The 20416-nt window shown below is 37.8% G+C and overlaps 1 protein-coding gene across 1 annotated transcript in view; it reads right to left on the bottom strand.

Annotated features, from left to right (window-relative positions):
* Positions 1–524: 524 nt before the first annotated feature.
* The window catches only part of LOC128021143 (ribosomal protein S6 kinase beta-1), a 65669-nt gene continuing 45777 nt past the window's right edge, over positions 525–20416 (bottom strand). The window contains exons 8-22 of the mRNA XM_052608131.1: positions 11195–18146; positions 10354–10397; positions 10082–10199; positions 9419–9487; positions 7512–7659; positions 7346–7403; positions 6540–6640; positions 6314–6404; positions 5791–5881; positions 4027–4134; positions 3872–3934; positions 3707–3784; positions 3482–3589; positions 1721–1833; positions 525–1244 (exon numbers count right to left, since the gene is read on the bottom strand). Coding sequence (XP_052464091.1) covers positions 992–1244; positions 1721–1833; positions 3482–3589; positions 3707–3784; positions 3872–3934; positions 4027–4134; positions 5791–5881; positions 6314–6404; positions 6540–6640; positions 7346–7403; positions 7512–7659; positions 9419–9487; positions 10082–10199; positions 10354–10397; positions 11195–11257 — 1506 coding nt within the window. The 5' untranslated portion in view covers positions 11258–18146 and the 3' untranslated portion in view covers positions 525–991. The remainder of the gene's footprint in view (positions 1245–1720; positions 1834–3481; positions 3590–3706; positions 3785–3871; positions 3935–4026; positions 4135–5790; positions 5882–6313; positions 6405–6539; positions 6641–7345; positions 7404–7511; positions 7660–9418; positions 9488–10081; positions 10200–10353; positions 10398–11194; positions 18147–20416) is intronic.

Here is a 20416-nt window from a genome sequence, read left to right as displayed (position 1 = left end):
TCTGGATTAACAGGTTTTATCCAGTAATCTAAACTTTTTAATATTCTTTGGTCAGACAGTTTGTTTGGAAAATAGCTTGTTACCGTCAAAAAGAAAAACAGTGATTTGATGCCCAGAACACAGGTAGATGCATACCTGAATGTATGAATATTAAATGTAATCAAGTCCAAACCAAAATAAGAGAATAATTTCTTGAAGTAATCTAATACTGTCTCATGAATATACAGCAAATGAACTAACATGAAAAAAAAAATCAGCTTATATTTTTTACTTCATAGTTTATCATTGGTAGGTTTCACTAAAACGACTGTAGAGTGCCCTACACCAGTGATTCTACGAGTCCTAACAACTATGAATTAGGAATCAAATATTTCATAAATCAGACAGACTCCTCAAGAATGTAGACCTTAATCTTCTCTCACCATTTTAAAAAGACAATCCACCCAACAATTCATATTCTGTCATTATTTACCCTCATGCTGTTTCAAACCTGGATGACTTTCTGTGAAACACAACAGAAGACATTTTGAAGCATAATTCAATTGTTTTTATCCACATAAGTCAATTGGACTTAAAAAAAAATAATAATATTTTGTGTTTGACAGAAAAAAGGAAGCAAGTTATACATGTTTGGAATGACATAAGGGTGAGTTCATGACAGAATTGATATTTCTTGGGTGAACTATCCATTTCAATACTGTTATAACTATCCCAGCCTCATACAGTTATTCGACTCAAACTCAACTTCAAATATACAACAGAAGATACTATGAATTCTCCCTCATGTTTTGCATGAGCATGGCATATAAAATATAATCTGTGAAATTCATGCTCAGAGTCACCTAAATTGTAAGGTGGTCTGTCTGTTTCAGAGCAGAGAGAGGACAAGCTTGCGTGATGTACACTAATGCTGTAAGTGTTTCAGTGACAGAAACTGGGTGCAGAAAGGCCTTTTTGGTAAATCCCTGAAGTACAAAACTTAAGGCACTCATCAATGATTCATCCTCAGATTCTTGGGTCTCCTGCCGCCCGCTGGTTTCATGAAGGACCCCGTGTTGGATCCCAGTGGTTTTTTGATGTTGAGAGGGGCTGACACCTCCATGTTGCTGCAATTGTCCATCTGCTCAACATTAGACACCTCCATGGGTGCATCAGTGGGCGGCAGGAGAGAGGCGGTGGTTGCGGGCACTTCTGGGAAGGGTGGGCCCCGAGACCAACCGTCTTCCCCTTCACCCTTCATAGGGCTGGAAAATGCAAGTATGGCATCATGGGTTACGGATCTCGATTCATGTTAAGTTATAAATGCAAAACCGGGATAAACATGACATGTTACAGCATGTACACAACCAAATAAATGAAATCAATATCATTCCCTACAATATCACAGGGCTGGGAAGCAATACACATTTTAGTTAGTTAGTGTACACACACACACACACAGGAAGTAGTAAGGCATTTGGGTATTTTCACCTACTGTTTGAATACTATTAATTCAGACATACTACTCCTTCCACATACTGTTTTTCACCTGCTATATAGTATGTAGGCAGGCCTATTCAGACACAGCATATGAGCTTATTTTTAACAATTCTTTCTTATAAATTAATGTTTTTCTGAATGCAGATCAAGATTAATCTGGAGGAAAAAAATCTGTGTTTTTTTTACCCAGCCCTACAACATCATAAAACTGTGCGGATCTCCGTGGAATGAGAAACATTACCTCACTGGTGTTCTTGGGCTTCCCAGAAGCTTGCGAGGTGAACGGTATTTTGGTTCAAAAGTGAACTTCTCCTTGATGTTTTCGAGCACAGATGGAGCGATGTACGTAAAGCCCTGAGGAGAGACGACATCCGAGAAAAGATTAAATGAAAAAAACAAAAACAAAACAAAAAAGTTTGGGTGGACAAAATAAAAGGGGGAAAAAAACTGATGAGTGTAGAGGATGTGCAATTATGATGAACCCCAAAAAAAGAACATGTCACGCTAAGAGCTGGAAAAACCAGTTAAACAGTAATAATACAGACCAGATGAGAGATATTATCCCTTTCTCGTAAGTTTGTCCACAAAAAGAACTAATTTCCTACACACACACAATGCTAGCACACACTCACAATGTAGATCGGGAGTCAGAAACTAATCTCGTACACATTCTTGAGTGCCTTACACGGCATGCTGATGGTAATTAAGATCAAATGGAGTATAAACTAATTTTGAGGCTTCAGTCGGGTTCTTTTATGTTTGGGCTATGGTGTCAAATACTACAAGGCCTTGGAAGTGCATAATATTACTCTATTTGTCTCAAGGACATCTTTGTTTATAATAAAAATCAGTTTAATATTTGATTTATTTATCTACACAGCCATTCAAAAGTTTGGGGTTGGTAAGTTTTTTTTTAGAGAAATTAATACTTTTATTCAGCAACGATGTATTAAATTGATCAAAAGTGACAGTAAAGGCTAAAAGATTTCTATTGCAAATAAATGCTGTTCGATTGAAAATTCAGCTTTGCCAACACAGAAATAAATCACAGTTGAAAATGCATTTAAATATAAAAAAAATTTAAATAGTAATAACATTTCACAATATTACTGTTTTACTACATTTTTTATTAAATAAATGCAGCCTTGGTGAGCTTAAAAGACAAAAATCTTACAACTCCTGAATGACAGTGTATATAAAATAGTACCCTATAGCCCTTTCACACTGCCATTCCGGCAAATACAGGGGTAAAGTGTTCCTGCAATTGGTCCCTGGTCGCTAGATTTGGCACTTTCACACTGCCAGTGATGACCCGGTATATGTATGTGCTTTCACACACAACCCTTGAAGATCCCGTAACGACATGTGACATCAGCGCGTGACGTGTAATGTACGAGTCGACAACGCTAGGCATGTTATACTTTCACTGAACCAAGCAAACGGTCTTGCCGTCAGCGCGGAAAAAAGTGAGGAACTAACTAATCTCTGCTTCATTACAGTTTGCACATATGTTTTCGTTGCGAATGTTGATCTTCCTTCAAAACAGCCGGTAAAAGAGTCGCGCGATAACGCGCGTCATCACTTCGACACGGAATTAGATCTGGCTTTTGTTCACACAGCGCTCCTCCCGGGTCGAACCCCCCAATGTTACTAGGTCCCAGACCCGGGTTCAATTCGGTAATCAATTCCGGGACGTGGTTGCTTTCACACAGAAGGCGAACCAGCAATGTTCTGGAAATATTGCAGGACCGACGTGCAGTGTGAAAGGGGCTTATGATATCAGTAACCCCTAATATTGGTTATATCAGACTTGTAATATTTTCTATTTATCTGTTATTGGCTAATAAACATTAAAAAAAGGCATTTTACTGATGCATTTTGGATAAATGTGATGCAGTTAGGGTCCTCACAGCAGTATAGTGTTTGTGCAAAGACCATGCAGTATATTTAAAGAGTAAGGAAATCAATTTAGCCTAAAAAGTGAAGAAGACATCAAACTGACCAGGAAGACTTGGTTGGCACTTTCGCTGAGCGTCGAGTCGTCGGGACTGTCCACAGGAGTCTGACTAGTGAACTTGGAGTCAAACTGGCTAACGTCATCTGCTGATTGCTGCAGAAATAAAGATTTGTGAGATACCACATCATGTGTTCTATAATAATAAACCTAAACACGCCATAAGAGAGAAACAAACAGTTGACTGAGTCGAGAAGGAAGACAGCCTCGTACCAAAAAAGGCTTAAAGGGAGGTTCAACTTTAAAAGCCAGCAGATCATCCCAGTTCATGTGTCTGAAGAAGGAGTGGGCCTAAAAAATAGAATATATAAAACTCCACAATATATGTCATCTCCAGCTTTTATGATAATGGGTTCAACATATCATAAGGCCAGATACCTGGACATCTAAAACATCTCTAGGACCTGCTCCCATCCTCGTTGATGCATTTCTTCTCAGCAGCTGGGTGCGAAACATACATACACAACCCTGTAAGTTAAGCAATGGGAGAATTCCACAGTGGCATGAAACCTGTTCCACCTTAAGACCTTTACCTTTTTGAGAAGGTCCCGTGCTTCTTGGGTGAGGTATGGTGGAAGGCTCAGTTTGCACTTTAGGATTTTGTCTATGGTTTTCTTCCGATTCTCTGCGGTGAATGGCGGCTGGAGGTGAGATTTAAGAAGTTAAAGAGCAGTCTGGGTAAGCTTAGATTGTACTCTGTGCACAAATTCATGAAACACTTGATATCTTCACAATAATGCTTTCTTGATTTAAGTCCACCTAGAAAAGTGGAAGCTGTTTGGTAGAAGCAACTCTGTATTAATGCCAATAGTTGTGGAATTAAACATCAAACAAAAGCATACAAATACACTAGTCATGTAGTTGTGTAGGCTTCAGTTTGTATCTACATTCATTTACATTAACAAACCGTTCGAATAAGGTTCTATCATTGTTATTTTTGGCTTCACAAAATCAAAACAAGTGTCTAAAGAGTTCACAAACTATAGGTCAACAGAATCTCTGTCTATCAAAGGAACACCTCACCAGTGATTATCAATAGTGAATGCACACACGTGTTTGTAATTCTTATCCAGTTCTAGCGATAAGACTAGAGGTCAGTCCACAGTTACACTTTATTTCAGAAGTCCACTTCAGACATTCAAGTAACTAAGTAACTTTGCAATTAGATGTCAACTAACTCTCATTAGAGCATTTGTAGACTGTTAGGTTAAGGTTGGTAAAATAAGTTACCGTTCTTGAAAAAAGTCAGTAGAACATCTGTTGAGTGACCATCAAAATAAAGTGTTAGCAGATATTAATCAGGCAGACTACTAATACTCCAATGGCTGCTAGTTGACATGTAGTTGAAAAGTTGTTTATAGGTAGTAGAATGCCTAAAGTGGACAATCAAAATAAAGTGTCACCCTGTCCTCTGTGTAATCATATGAAAACTGAAGGGTGAGACCAGGAGACCCCTGGTTTAGGCTAACGTTGGCTAGCTAGTGATGCTATCTCGTAAACGACATCATAATCTTGATAAGATAATCTTGATAATCTTTATAGTCAAGAACACAATACTTTAAAGTGCTTATTATTTCTCAACAGTGAAATTCACTTTAAAAGATTCACTTTTTGTTCATGAAGATCACATGACAAATAAGTCAAAAATGTGTCCCCTGGCAGAAACCAAGACTTATAAGATAAAAATGATGTGAAATGACCATCATAACCAGTAGATGGCAGCAGATGATCAATCATTTGCTCAGTTGCTTTGGATTTATTTTAAAATGGATTTAATAACAAATATGTAGTACTTGTACAGTGCTAAAGTATAAAGTACAGCAAGTGCAGGAAGTCACTGCTACTGCTGTAGTTTTGTTTCTCTGAATTTAGTCTGAATGCACAGGTCTATTCGTTTTTCGGATGTTTTGTTCCTTGATATCGTTATCACTGTCAATCATAGCAACGACTTGCGGCACAATTTAGCGTTTCTCTGCAAGGTTTGTGCAATTAAATGTTTATTAGACATTGTTTATTAGTCAATGATAAAAATGCTTATTTGCACCAAACAGAAAAACTTATCGGCCAACCCAGATATTTGAAAAATGCCAAATATTGGCCAAAATGTTGTTTCAATGCCAAATATCGGTCAATCACTAGCATTTATAAATCATTGGTGTGTGTAAATGTACATCTATTCTAATATATTCTACTGATATTTATATACAGCTTATTGATTTAATCTGTCTCTAACGTTATGTAAAACATTAATGGAGAAGCAAGATATCCGAGAGGTGACTGAGGCCATGGACACTCACAGCTCCTGTTAGCATGTCATACATCAGGGCTCCCAGACTCCACCAATCCACAGCTCGGTTATGGCCGCTTCTCATGAGGATTTCTGGTGCCCTGAAAAAGGGAGAGGACAAGAGAAACAAAGAGAGAAAGACAGAATGAATGAGTAAGAGAGAAAATGCCAGCACACCAACCATTTTTTGTGCTGCGGTCTTTTTTACTTTGACCTAACTGACACCAGAGGCCCCAAATAAGCCTTCAGCTGACGTGATTGATGAAGGCTCTGACCTCCATGAACTGCTCTGTATGAACGTTTAAGAGGCCACATCATCAAAAAACATGATTTTTTTATCATAACATGACTCTTTTAAGACTGAAGTTCAAGTTGTTAAACACAACACACCCTTTATAGTCTACACGGACCATTTATTTGAGAAAAAGATTCAAATTCTGCTGCTACGTTTTTACACTGTCCATTTACATCTAGAAGTAACATGAGCATGAAAAAAGATTGTTTAATTGGGTAAAATGTGACATTGTACATACATGTACTCTATGGTTCCGCAGAAGGTGTGTGTGACGGTACCATCGTGGATCGACTCCTTACAGAGTCCAAAGTCTGTCAGCTTCACGTGACCTGAGAAGAGAATAAAATGAGCACATCCAGAGGAGAACAGTCTTTATTGAACAGGCAGTGGTGCAAGACTGACGACTATCTGGGATAAAAAGACACAGGTGAGTATGTGTGTGTGTGTGTGTGTGTGTTTATTACCATTGTTACGGAGCATGATGTTCTCTGGCTTCAGATCTCTGTAAATAATGCCTTTCTGATGAAGATGACCCAAGGCCATGGAAATCTCTGCCAGGTAAAAGCTAGAAGTAAATAAAATTATAAATAAATAAATGAATATTAAAAATGTAAATGCTTTCACAACCCATTGATTTGTAAATATTGTGTTAAACAAATCATTCACCCCAAAAACGAAAAATGTTACCATTATTATTTTATCATGCCCATGCATATTTTAATCCTGTATATTGTTATTTTTTTATATATATTATTTATTAGAGGTCAAACCAATCATAATATATAGTGCTACAGTCATATAGACCGCTTTTAATGCGATGCATTTCTTTTTGGAGCTTAACAGCTTGAGACCATGAATTGTCATTGTATGATAAATACCTATGTACAGTACACTCTCATTAAAGTATTTAAAAAATAATTAAATATGTGGAAGTTAAACAGAGGAATGAACAGCATATGGGTTTGGAATAACATGAGGGTGATCACAGATTTACAAATGTCTAATATTTGGTCGATCAAACCATCAAATCAGCATTCGGGTTGGTTGTACAAACTACCGTTGTGAAGCCAGTGAATTGTGAAAGCCTCCCGCACGAGATCAACGTTTACACAAAACAGAGGCGTTTCATCCACATAGCAGACAGGTCATCTTGACATGAGAATGACCTATATCCTGATAAGACTAATAAAGCTCCACTTTTATTTAACCTTTAACCAAGCAAATTAATTAAGAACAAGTTCATGTACTATTTTCGATAACATCCACTGACCAGGCTGTGTCCTCCAAAAAGATCCCCTCCCTCTCCAGCTGCATGAACAGCTCTCCACCTGTTACAGAAACATAAACTTGATTCCAGATCCGTTCTCTTGTTTTCATTTTTTTTCTCTAAACCAAAACTACTGATTGAAAAGCACCGGTAGCTGTTTTGAACTCACCGCTTAGGTACTCGAGGATGAGATAAAGTTTCCCTCCTGTCTGAAAGGCGTATATGAGGTCCACAATGAAGGGATGCTTAACTTCCTCTAGGATGCTCCTCTCTGCTTTAGTATGAGCGGTGTCCTTTGCATTGCGAGCAATCATGGCCTGTTAAAACAGACAATAGGAACAGAATACATTAAGAAATGTGGTGTTTTTAAGTAAATGTAAGAAAGCACACAAACACTGCCTGTACATCTTCCTGTGAACATCTATGCACTGGAGGGTTGAAACACCCCTAATCACAGCTGTGAACTCATCAGGCGGGGGTCATTAATGCTTTTATTGTTGTTGCAATAAACAGACGTGTGCAAATCTAATTTGGGAATGGAATCCGGAGCATTTCAATCATGCAAACCACAGAGAACAATGCAGCATCAGTCTCAAAATGATTAAACTGCGTCCATGGCCTCTGTACACAGTCATCGCTTGCTCTTCTTCTGTTCTAGAATGGTTTAAACAGGGTTCCTACACATGTTCAAAATTCCAGACTCAAATTTCCAAACCTCTAAGTAGATGTTCAGGCCATCTTTAACATAAATGGTTCATAGATCATTATTTTTAGCTTTACATTTGCTATATAGTACAGTCATCTGTAAATATTTTCTTTTCTCAGGGGTTTATTTATTGATTTTTTCAAAGTGACAACATATAGAGCTCCTACAAAAAAAAATCTCACAGACTTTTGCATACACAAAATAAACGTTTTTTTCAAGAAACTATTGACAAGCACATGGGAATTTTTTGTGTGCTAACACATTACAGTTTCTAGTTTTATATATCCTATAACCTATTTTCTTTATTCGTCAATGCCATCTCACTATGGGGAAAACGAGAGCATGGATGCAAATGAATAAATATGGGTATGCTTGCTGAAAATTTGGCTTTTCTTAGGGTAGTACGTCTAATGTCAAGGCCTAATGTCCAATTTAACACATCCTCTAAGGCGGCAGAGAAAACGAAATGGGCTGACGGTACAGTAGAGCGGTGTGCATTGTCCTGTTTGCCAAGTTCAAAGGTCTTTCAAAAAACTGGTACTGTTAAAAAAAAAAAAAGTGTTCAAAATTTGTCTTTCTTTAGGGCAGTACGTCAATTTTCAAAGACTTAAGTTTGCATTAACACATACTCTGTGGCAGCCGAAAAAACACACCATTATAGAAAACTAAATAGGGGTAAAGATCTGGAAATGCTTTCTTTTTTTCCATTCTTTTCCAGACCTGGAAATTACTCAAATCAAATTCCATACTTTTCCAAACTGCGTAGAAACGCTGATTAAAGATAATTTAGCTAAAACAGCTACAGTGTACAATGAAGAGTACACTGAGTAAGTACTGATAAAAACAGAGCCATATTCTGTTGGTATGCAAATCTGGCCAGCTGAGATTGCATTATATTGTGACCACATCATATCTTTCTACCAAGCTGATAAATGACCAAATCTGCCACTCATCTGTGGTCTTGCTAAAATAGACCCTGTGAAGCAAATCATGCTATTATTATAAGCCCATGTGTTTTAAATATGTTAAACTAACTAAGCATTTTGAAGAAAAAAAGTAGAATTCCTATTGAATGCTACTGTGGGTTTCTGTTATGATTTACTTGTTTGCAGATGTCAAAATAAGGGATTCTACCATTTTATTAGTTGTTGTGAAAAGGAAACACACACTTAAACTATACAAACAATTAAACAATCATTACGCAAACTGTTTATAGGTAATGACGAAACATTCCTTTAACATTATTGACATGCCTGCAGCAAACCACACCAATAAAACCTGTTAACCAGCCGGACCAGGCATGATGGAACCCCCAAACTGAGTCTCAGGGAAAGATTAATTATTGTGAATTAATTATTGGGGTGCCATACCTTTTTCAAGACCTTCATGGCAAATATCTTCCCAGAATCTGCCCCAGTTACCTTGCGAACTTGAAAAACCTGTTTGTTAAACAGAAAAGGACTGTTAAAGTGCCCCTATTATGCCATTTCGAATATTGCCTTTCATGCAGAGTGTAATGTGGCGATTACATGTGAATGTAAACAAGCTGCAAAATACAGAACTGGGCATGGTAGGATCTACAATAAGAATCTGCAAATGAAACTAAAAGCACTGAGACAAAAATGAATGGACATCATTTAGCAAGGATGCATTAAATTGATCAAAAGTGACAGTAATGCCATTTAAAGTGATACAAAAGATTTATATTTTAAATGAATTCTGCTCTTTTGAGCGCTCCAACCATCAGTTCCCCTGGAAAAAATTTATGAAAGCAGCACATCTATTTGCAAAAAAATCAGCCAATTGCAAATATTTACAATTACATTTTAAACTCTATTAAAATACAAATCATTTATTTTGAATTATAATAATATATCACAATATTAATGTATTTATTGTAATCAAATAAATGCAGTATAATAAGCTTCTTTCAAAAACTCTTGGGTGTACATTATTTTAAAGCCCATATTATGTGTTGACACTACACCACATGCAGGGAGGAAACACTGGGTAGCACTGCTAGTCTTCCTTACCTTCCCATATCCTCCTTTACCCAAAACACGAAGCAACTCAAAACATTCAGGACGAATCTGCTCTGTGCCTGGATTCACACTGTTCTCGGAGATTTCGAACTTCTCGCAGTCTTCCATACTGCTCCAAAACATCAAAATGTATATACGTTCAACATAAAATATCAACATGTTAATCAAAGAGAAGACATTTCACTTCGAAATTAAAATGATATCATCAAATTTAAACAAATAGAATTATTTTTGAACGGCAAGTATCTTTTTGACATACTCACAATTCAAAGCCACTGCACTGGTCCAGGCATTCACTGCCCCTGGCCTGTGGACAGACACAAACTTTTGGTGTTTATGGCAGGTTTACAGAGTGTTGGAGGTGTGGAGTGGACTGCAGTTTTTTGTATCCCTGCAGGTTTTCCACCAAATGCACAGTATGTGTTAACGCTCAATCTATAGCAGTGACTGATGCGCACTAGCTCTTCTCGACCGGAGTTTTAAGGTCTCTGATCACATTACAAGACTCAGTTTAACCTCTGCCAAACTTTTTGAACACTATACATCAAAAGTCTATTTTGCTTTCCGTGATATAAAATTAACTGCGGCTCAAATGTTGTAAAAATTAATATCTCTCATATTTCGTATGACTCTGAAGTCTGTTTAGTCATAAAAGTCTGACAGTATATTAATACAGACATCTTAATGCACCTTTAGTGATGCTAGGTATCCAAATATGCAGTCTAAGCAGGTAACACTTAATGCTAGATGTGTTTCTAGCCGGTCTGGGTTGGCCATTAGCTATTATATCCAGGTAATATATATATACAACTACACTACACAACTTTTTTTTTTAAAGGTTTGCACCTATAATAGTGGAATTGCCATGTTTTGTCATACTTTATATATTACGATAAGTAGCCTACTTTCTACATTTTAAACCATGTAGAATCATACAGTACCATGGTATATATTAAAGTACCGTGGTATTGTCATCTGGGAGTTTACTACTGTACAGCCATGGTACTTTCATGCCGTGTTTCTGAATCGTGTAAGGTGCACCGGATCGATCCTCAGGCCGGTCCAGACGATGCGGAAAATCTCGGTTACCGTCTAGATACATACCCCGTCGGCGAGCTCCTCGTCTGACACGTTGTCCTCCAGGTCGATATCAAAAACACCAGCCATTGTCACTGTCTCTTTACACACTCCAATACCGGAATAACAGTGAATAAGGACATCTCATGGTGCCGCAAGAATCACCGCCGCCATAACCAGCGGTACACTACGTATCACTACAGAGATTAACTACCGGTAAAAGATAAACAACGAATAGCGAATTTCACAGAGAGTCAGTGCGCATGCTCCGGAATGTGTACAACAACTGTCAACAACTGAATTAACGTTTTTGTTTAGTTAAACAAACGAATAATTTTACTCCGGAAGGTTGTAGCTGAGGTAAGTGGGTGTATTTACGGATACAAAAACGCGTCATTCTGTGTGTATTGGCAGCTGGTTTTAACTTGTAGTACCGCCGCACTGCCAACAGATGTCGACAAAAGACCTGCCGATGTTGTGCTTCTGTATAGAGCTTCTGCTTTCGCGCTGTTAAACCTCACGGATAAAGCAACGGTATAATCAGTGCTACTGCATAATCAGTGCATGATTCAATAATAATAATGATTAAAAAAAACTTAGTTTCTTTCTTCTTCGGGTTTAAATCACCCCCTTCCCCCAAGTTGTACACACACAAAAATACAGGTAAATAATAGTTCAGTCTTTCTTTGAAGGTTTGTATTTAATTCAGTGTTGTTTGCCGTTTCTTTTTCCTCTAAAGTTTTTTTTTTTTTTTTTGCAGTATACATTTATATTTCGGTGTTATGGTATCGTTCAAATATTTTGTGTTGCCTGGGCATATTTGATTTGGTGTAGAATAGCTAGGTGTAGGCCTATACTGTATAGGTTTGGGAGGAGATTGATGTCATTTGGCCACTATTTGATTATTCATGAAGTGTAATTCTGTTTAAACCTTTTATCCTGTTCTACACGGTCTTGACGTTCAGAAGTCAGTGAGCTCGCTAAAAGCGTTGACTGGAAGAAAGATGCGAGCTCACACTATACATTGTTACAAAGTGCAGGGTAGCCACAATTCTCTGTTCCCCATGAATGGATCACAATGGGCACTTTGTGTGTCACATATGCTTTAAACAGGAAGAAAAAAAATATATATGCAAATTATAGTTACAGGGATTTTCCAAAGTTTATGTTTCTGAAAAAGAGGCATAAACCCTTTCATATACTTTACACAATCTAACACACAACGATGCATGTATGGCTTTTGATTTGACTGATATAATAAATCAAGCTATTTGAAGCTAAATTGTTTGTTATAAAAATGGGTCTCTTGATGTAGATACAGATTCTATTAAAAAAAAAAAAAAGACAAAGAACAAATATGTAGGCTACCTGTTGAGAATGAGGAAGCTAACAGTTTATCAGACTCTCTGTTCTTCTGTTAGTTTTAATGATACATACCTGTGGGTTTCGAGAGAGGTAAAGATACCCTGCGTCAGGTAACGTTTACACCTGTGTCTGAGTCAGCTTGGGTGTCCCAGTGTTGTCCAGTTAGGTGACAGCACATCATTGATTCATGTGAGGGGTTAAAGCCCCTGACTCACCTGGACTTTAGCAACATAATCATGAATACACTTGCTTTAGAGAGCCGTAAACTGTAGGACATGGTTAACTGTAGTTTTACCCTCACCCAGATTTTCCCAAGATGTCTCAAATGATCAGCATGTTCTTAATTATATAGATTATTGTCACAAAACAGAAAAACGTGAGGACAATTTAATTAAGGCCTACAAAACTGTTAATATGCAATTAAATACTGAAAATAATATCCAAAAATGTTCAACCCTACTGGTTGCTAAAGGTAGTGCACAGTAGCCTATGCGTGCACGTTGAAAATTAAAAACTAAACCATCAAAAGTGTTATTTGGCCACATGCTAGGCAAAAACACCTGACCTTATCGTGCAACCTACACAAAAGATTGGTCATAAAATGGAGGGGATTATTAAGAAACTACAGCTGAACATGTCAAGCCTTATTTGAATATTAAAACCTGTTTGAACGAAAGATTTGCATGATGGCGAACCCTCAGGCTCTTAACTGTAATGGGCGTGATCGTTCCTCAATTAATCACATCACCAAACAACTCTTTCATTCTTACAGGATGAATATGATATTATACATAATATAATACACTACACATATTTTCATAGTGTTTTTTTTTTTTTTTTGTAATGGCTTCTTATTTGGCCATAAAGGAATGTCATTTGCAGAAGGCTATTTGTTACTGCAGCTTTAGACTGTTTAAACATTTAAAAAATGTTATCTCTATTTTCATGTATATATAATAATTAGTTTTATTTTAACTGCTTAACTTAAATATTTTACTTAAAAAATTATCTTAACTTTAAATTTCTGAAGCTTGCAGAAATCTAATTTAATTATTTGCAATTACGGTTGCATGGTGTATTGCTCTGCATTAAACACAATAAAACTCAAATAACAACATAACTGCTCTCATTTAATAACTTACTGTTAATTGAAAAATGTCAAATGTGATCTTAAAATGTCTGAAGCTTGCAGAAATTATATTTAAATGTCTGCAGTTATGTCGTATTGCTGTGCATTAAACAATCTTCGATGTCTGAAAAATAGACTATATAAAACTCATAACATTTCATATTTTATCTCAACCTATATTTTTAAGTTTGATCTGAACTTTACATTTCTGAAGCGTTTTAATAGAAATGCATTTATTGTATTCTTCTTTTAGCTGCTCTTATTTTATCTAAATATATATATAACTTTGACTTCTTCAGCTTGCAGAATTGGATTTATAGGCATGCAATTACTATTACTACACTGCATGTAAGTTACAATATATAAAGAATATAAAACTCAATTCAAAAACCAGGAGACGGATTGACATTTGCCTCATTCATCTTTATTGATTTACAAACAGGACATACAGACGCACATGAATGGCAGAGGGGGTTCCCTAAAGTACATGATGTTCTGAACAGTTAAAGAGGAAATGAGACGACTTGATTGTGAAAGCCAAGCAGATCACCCTGTGGTTTTACAATGGAGAAAAACAGAGAGGGGAACTGCTGAATGGACATGTTTTTAATTTAATTACAAATATCAGTTGCACATGTAAGATACCGATTAAGCAGATAGATGACAGAAAAAGAAAAACTGTAAAGCAAATGCAAATGAAGGGGTGGGCAAAAAGATCTGACACAGAGTGTTGCAATAAGGTGTGTTCTTTCTGGATTCCCAAGAAATTTAAGTGGACAAAACCTAGTGTTGAACGTGCGCGCACACACACGCCCTTTAACAAGAACGGCTACGCAGAAACACGTCAATCACGCTCTCTGTAAACACACACACACACACACACACACATCGGAAATATTTATCTAAAAAGCCCACCAAAAAATAAATAAATAAAATTAGACACCAATATCGAGAAGAAGAAAAAAATCAGTATTGAAAAAAATATATGGTTATAAAAATAGACAGCTACTAATAACAATTTAATCGACATCGATTATAAATAGAAGATTTTTAGAGGGGATGAAAAGCCCAAAATGTCAGACAGCCTACAGACTGTTGTCGCCGGACGAATGTAACAGCCAACACCAGTCTGATAAGCTATCTGACACACTGGGAGAGACTTCTCCACACCAATCAAGACACATAATGAAGAATTAACTCACTTACCAATGATAAGACGAGAGGGTGGGACTGAAAGAGGGGCGTGGTCATCAATTCTAACGATATAATGATTTAGATCCCGTTATGGAAGAACCGAAAGCTTATTTTCAACGGAGCGCTGTGTGAGATAATCGAACACAGCTTCTCCTTTCTGTCTCACCCTGGCTGTGTTTCTATTTCTAGTGAAGCTCCTAACTAGACAGCGCTTTTGGGGGCATCATCGTCGCGTTCGAACGTTCGAAAGACTGTCTCGCTACAAGATTTTGAGACACAGCCTCTCTCGCGCTCCCCTTCGCTCGCTCCCTCTCTCTCAGCAATGTTGCCATATCCGCGTATTATAAGCCACTTTTCATCAAAACGTTTATAAATACTTGCAATCGCGCGTTGCTCTTTTTTGGATTTATTGGCAGAACACACACGCATGTTTCGGGATTTCTAATTTAGAGGACTGTAGAACTGTATAAGACATAAAAAAAATATATATTTACCAGCATTATTTCCTTTTTCCTACTTATTTTATTTTTTTAAATTAATATTACTTTTGTATACATTTTTACTAAGATGTTTTAATTTATTTTTAATTTAGATATGCAATTGTATATGATAAATATTTATTTTTGGAGAAGTATATAATCTTACATTATTTTGTAAGTCAATGCAGTCATAATTGCTCAATCTGTTTTTTTATTATTATTATTCCTATTGGTATTATTATTTCTGTAATCTAAATTTTTCATGGTGATCCATAAAATTGAGCGTTTCCATTCGCTTGCTTTTCTCAGGAGATCTGGCAACAGTGCCTCTCATCGTCTACGCCAGCAGCGGCCAGTGCATTGAGTTCAGTAGAGGGTTCATTTAAGGTAACAGCAAAAGAAACTCCACACTGTTCCATTTTTTTATACGCCAGCAGCTTCCAGACTCACATACCAGGGCAGCGTTACAAAAAAGCGCAGAAAAAAACTTTTTACAAGCAATTAAAAGAAAAAAAGACACAAAAAGGAAGCGACGCACGGAGACGTTTGCCTAGCTACCACCAGTGCAGTGGTTCTCAATCTGGTCCCGGTGGCCCCCCAATACTCCAGATTTTGGATATGACACACCCATTTCAGGAAACGGAGCCTCTAATAATGAGTTGAATCAGGTATGTTAGATTAGGGAGTCGCCCAAAATGTGACGTTTTGCTGGACCACCACTGTACTAGCGACTAAAAAATGCATTCGTTTTAAGATGGATACCTGCATGTAAATATAAAACTAGTCGTCACTATAAACGAGTCAAGATACTAACCTTTCAAACTGACTGACAATCCAGTCCAGCAGCTCTCACAGCAGTGAGCACGCTCCAGTAAGACCGGATGCTCTTCAGATGTATAGAATATAAGTGATAAGGAAACGTGGCAGCCGCCCACACACATATGTGCCCTAACACACAAGCGCTTCTTAATCTGATTGAATGCGTTATTGCATCTGGTGAAGTGGCCCTGTAGTGAGTCATGTGGTTACACACACGCACACACACACACACACTCCTTCTCCCTCTCCTCTTTGGATCTCTGGAAACAAAACAATAACTCTAGACGAAAGGTTTCGGAACTCAAGACGGTCTCTGCTCAGAAAAAGTAATGTAATACAAGCACTAGTCAATGTGCATAACATCTTATAGCAACTTTAGAATCAGGTACTTTTGAGTCAGCATTACTTTAACTTCCTGTTATAGTAAATTCAGTCAAATTCTGAATCTAGAATTAGATGAGCGCCATTGACTGGTATAGGCTGAATTGCAAAGCACATAAATGGTCTAACAACTTATTTTAAAACAAAATTAATGCAGTCTAAATGTTATAGACCACACACAATATAAGCCAGAGTGCACCTTAACATCTCAACCACTGGGATCAGATAACCTGTGCAAGACAGAGCTGAGAACACGAGTATCTCAGCACAAACCACCAGCTAAGCAAGCACATTAAAAATGTTAACCGATATCCATGTCACAAAAGAAACCTCAATGAAAAATTATTCTAGCAGTAGCTCTCATCAGGTTGAGGAAGCTATTCGATTTTGGGTTAAAATAGGTTCCTTGATTTAGTTTTACTCTACGTTTGTTGGATGCCATAAGTTTATGATGCAACAAACCATGCTGATCACCATCTTCTTAAACCTGTAAGGGGAGAGAGAGAGAGAGAAAAGATTTTCAAGTCAATTATGCCTAATCTGTAATGCATTAACTCATCAAAAACATCATCTCCACATGCATTTCCATTTAATCTCTCCCTGTTTCTTTAAAACAAGATTTATGTTAGTGACACGCGCACAGTGGCATAGTTTCTTCCTGTCGGTTGAACAAGCCCGCAGCTTTCCTTAAGTAACAGCAGGAGGTTCAAGTTACCAGAAAAAGGAACATTGTTCCAGAAACATCCGTAATCTCTTATTGTGCAACTTCATTGCTTTCTTTCTCTCTCTTTCATTTCCTCCTCCCACACATACGCATGCATGTACACGAGCTGGAAAAGTGCTTGAGATGAAACGAACGATTTGCACACGGCAGACGAAGGTATAAAAAAAAAAAAAAAGTGTAGCTCTTTGTTTCCGTGCGCACTTGCGAGGGATCGGCAGTGGCAGAAATCGAGAGTACAGCTTCAGCCTCCCCCCGCCCTCCCCCTGCTGCTTCCTTTCCCAACTTCCCCCATCCCTCCTCCTCCTTCTTCTTTTACTCCTAGGGGCCCCTCCCGTCTCCAGCAGCCTGCGCCGGGTTCAACAGGGTTCGGCTGCTGGAGTTGTTGGGGGGGGGGGGGGTGGATTAGTGTGACGCGGGGGAGTGTCCGGTTCACTCTGAGTATGACTCAGCATCCCTCCTCAGCCAGACCTCGCACGGGCCCCCGCGACCAACCACCGCATGGCCCACGCAAAGCCCCTGACACTACAGTCTGCCACATGCAAACAATAACACCTCAACAGAATCACATGGTAGAATAAAACCAGTCTCAAAGCAGTAATTAGTGCAGGGAGGTAATTAGGATGTGGAACAAAAAAGAAATGGGGGTGCGTGTAATAAATTAAAAGGAGGAATGAAGGATAAATATACAAAAATACAAAAGCCACATCTGGGATTGAGGTAAATTTAAAGGTTGAACGAAAGAGATATTCTGTATGAGTGATGAGACTTACTATTGGGGTGGCCTCTTCTGCATGCCGCCCGCCTGCCCGGTGTTGTAATTTTGCCCTCTGGGCCTCAAGGTACTCCCTGAAAGGCTTCTGTAGAGAGGCGCCAAACAGGGGAAAAGCTCTGTGACAGAAAAGGAGAAGAGGAGGAGGAGGGGACGGGACAAGAAAAAGAAAGGGAGGGAGAGTGAAAGAGAGAGAGGTCACATAAATTTCACTTACCGACTCCAAAAGGTCAGTGAGTTTCCTTTACCCCGCTTCTCCTCTCTCCGCTCGCAGAGAGAGGGAGATAGAGACCGAGCTCTGTTATCCCAAAAGACAGAAACTCGAATAAGGGAGGGGGGGAAAAACTGTTAAAGTAAAGCTTGTTCTGGGAACTACATATCCTAAGCACTTTAAAAATGATGGAGGAAAAAAAACAAACAGAAGAGACGCACACGAGAAGAAAAAAAAAGCTTGTCCTGAAGGCATGATCACACAGGGAGCCATCCACACTCCCCTGTAATGTTCTTCAGCCAGGCTGAAGGAAGAAATGAATGATTTCTCAGAACTCTCACATTTATCACTGGCGGTTCCTGTTAGAACTGGTTTCAGCCAATTAAATGAGGAAGTGAGTCCATGCTGTTTCTTTACTGGTTGAGAGAGTGTGTAAACCCCGCCTACTTGAAGCAGGAAGGCGGGGCTCTGCGAGAGGCAGCCCATATTTGGAAACTCTTTTTATGAGATTTAGCCACTACCTACACCCCCCATCCCCCCACCCCCACCCCATATCACATGGATGGAAAGGAAAAGAAAAGGAGATTGCCCTGGCATGGCCCCTCCCAAACAAGTAGACAAGATTAATAAAAAATATTGTGTGTGTATGTATATATATATATATATATATATATATATATATATATATATATATATATATATATATATATATATATATTAAACTTAAAGCAAGATTCTTTAAGGCGTTTTTAAATAAAATGGCATTTAATATAGAATTTTTTTTACATGACCTGATGCTCTCTGACACATTTGGACTTTTGTTTTATCACTTTACACAGTCATGTGGCCGATAACGGTCTCTTTGAACTGCACATTTCTAAGACGCAAACTCAAGCCCACTTGAGTTGCTGAAAGTGCAACCTCATGGAGAGACAATAGATGAGCTCATACCGGTTATTTTGTTAAATCATTAACCAAACACACTGTCATCATCCATCCGTGATGTGGGTTAACTAAATGCAAAACACATCAAGACCAAAAAAAGCACAAAAGGAGAAAGAAAATGATGCAGGCTTATAAGGACGTTACTGAAAATCCACCATCAAAACCAACACCCACACACCTGAGAGGAGAACATACCGAAATCCAACCAACTGTAAACACACGCAGAAGCTAGCATTAGCACATTTGAAGCCTAATCTCAGATCTAAACCTTCATTAGTTTTTTTTTTTTTCTATCAGCGGGGTTTTGCAGCACAGGTATAGTGAAACGCTGATGTGCTAGAACAAAGAGTCAGATCAAAAACTTGTCTTTGTGTTTGAGAAATTGGCGGGCTCCAATCGAGCCCTGTCCGATGAGCCATGGTGAGTCAGTGCCTGTACGAGTCAGACATTTACACTCCTACCAACCGTCAGAAGCATGCTACTAAAACATGTGGAGTATCTCCATGTCCGTAAAACAAGGAGTTTCACTTTACTTCTGGAATGTTCTGGGCCAGGGATCTCTTTGGAAAAACATGCTGGACTAAAAGATATATATTCCCTGTCAACATTGCATGATCTGGTCATATTTAAATTTTTAGATGACAAAATGTGTTTTGATATGTCTTGGAAAATGCTTGCTAAGAGCATATTTGTTCACGATGGAAGCCATGCGATTTGTACAATGAGGGGCAATAAAAGTGAGTACCAAAAATATATCTGACATGGTTTGGGAGTGATCTTTTATTTTGGGAAAGTATTATTTCTGCTGAAAGTGTAAATCATGAAATTATCAGAAGAAAAACAACATATAGAGTCACAACCAGAAATATTGTGCATATCCGAGTAGGAAGAAAAGTCAATTTTGAGATGTTACGACATGTAAATGCTGCAGAGAAAAGGAATGCATTTGTTTTTCAGTTGCATGTGTTTGCTAATAATTATGAAGAAAAAACTGATAAAATCTATATAAAATTAGATTAAAAAAAATCTGTATGAAATGTGTTAAAAATGTATATCTTGTTAACTTAAATTCTATAAATGAATAGACACTCCAAAACCTTTTTCCAGATATTTCCATCACTAACTGTATAAGAACATTTGAAATTAATTGTTCATGCAAGTAATTATAAAAATGTATTTTACATAACTAATGCTATAGTCTTTTCCCTGTTTGGGAGTAAAACAAAAAAATGG

The sequence above is a fragment of the Carassius gibelio genome, chromosome A10 (assembly GCF_023724105.1).
Source record: "Carassius gibelio isolate Cgi1373 ecotype wild population from Czech Republic chromosome A10, carGib1.2-hapl.c, whole genome shotgun sequence".
Lineage (NCBI taxonomy): Eukaryota > Metazoa > Chordata > Actinopteri > Cypriniformes > Cyprinidae > Carassius > Carassius gibelio.
Note: the sequence above shows the minus strand (reverse complement) of the source record. Positions and strands in the feature narration are given on the sequence as shown.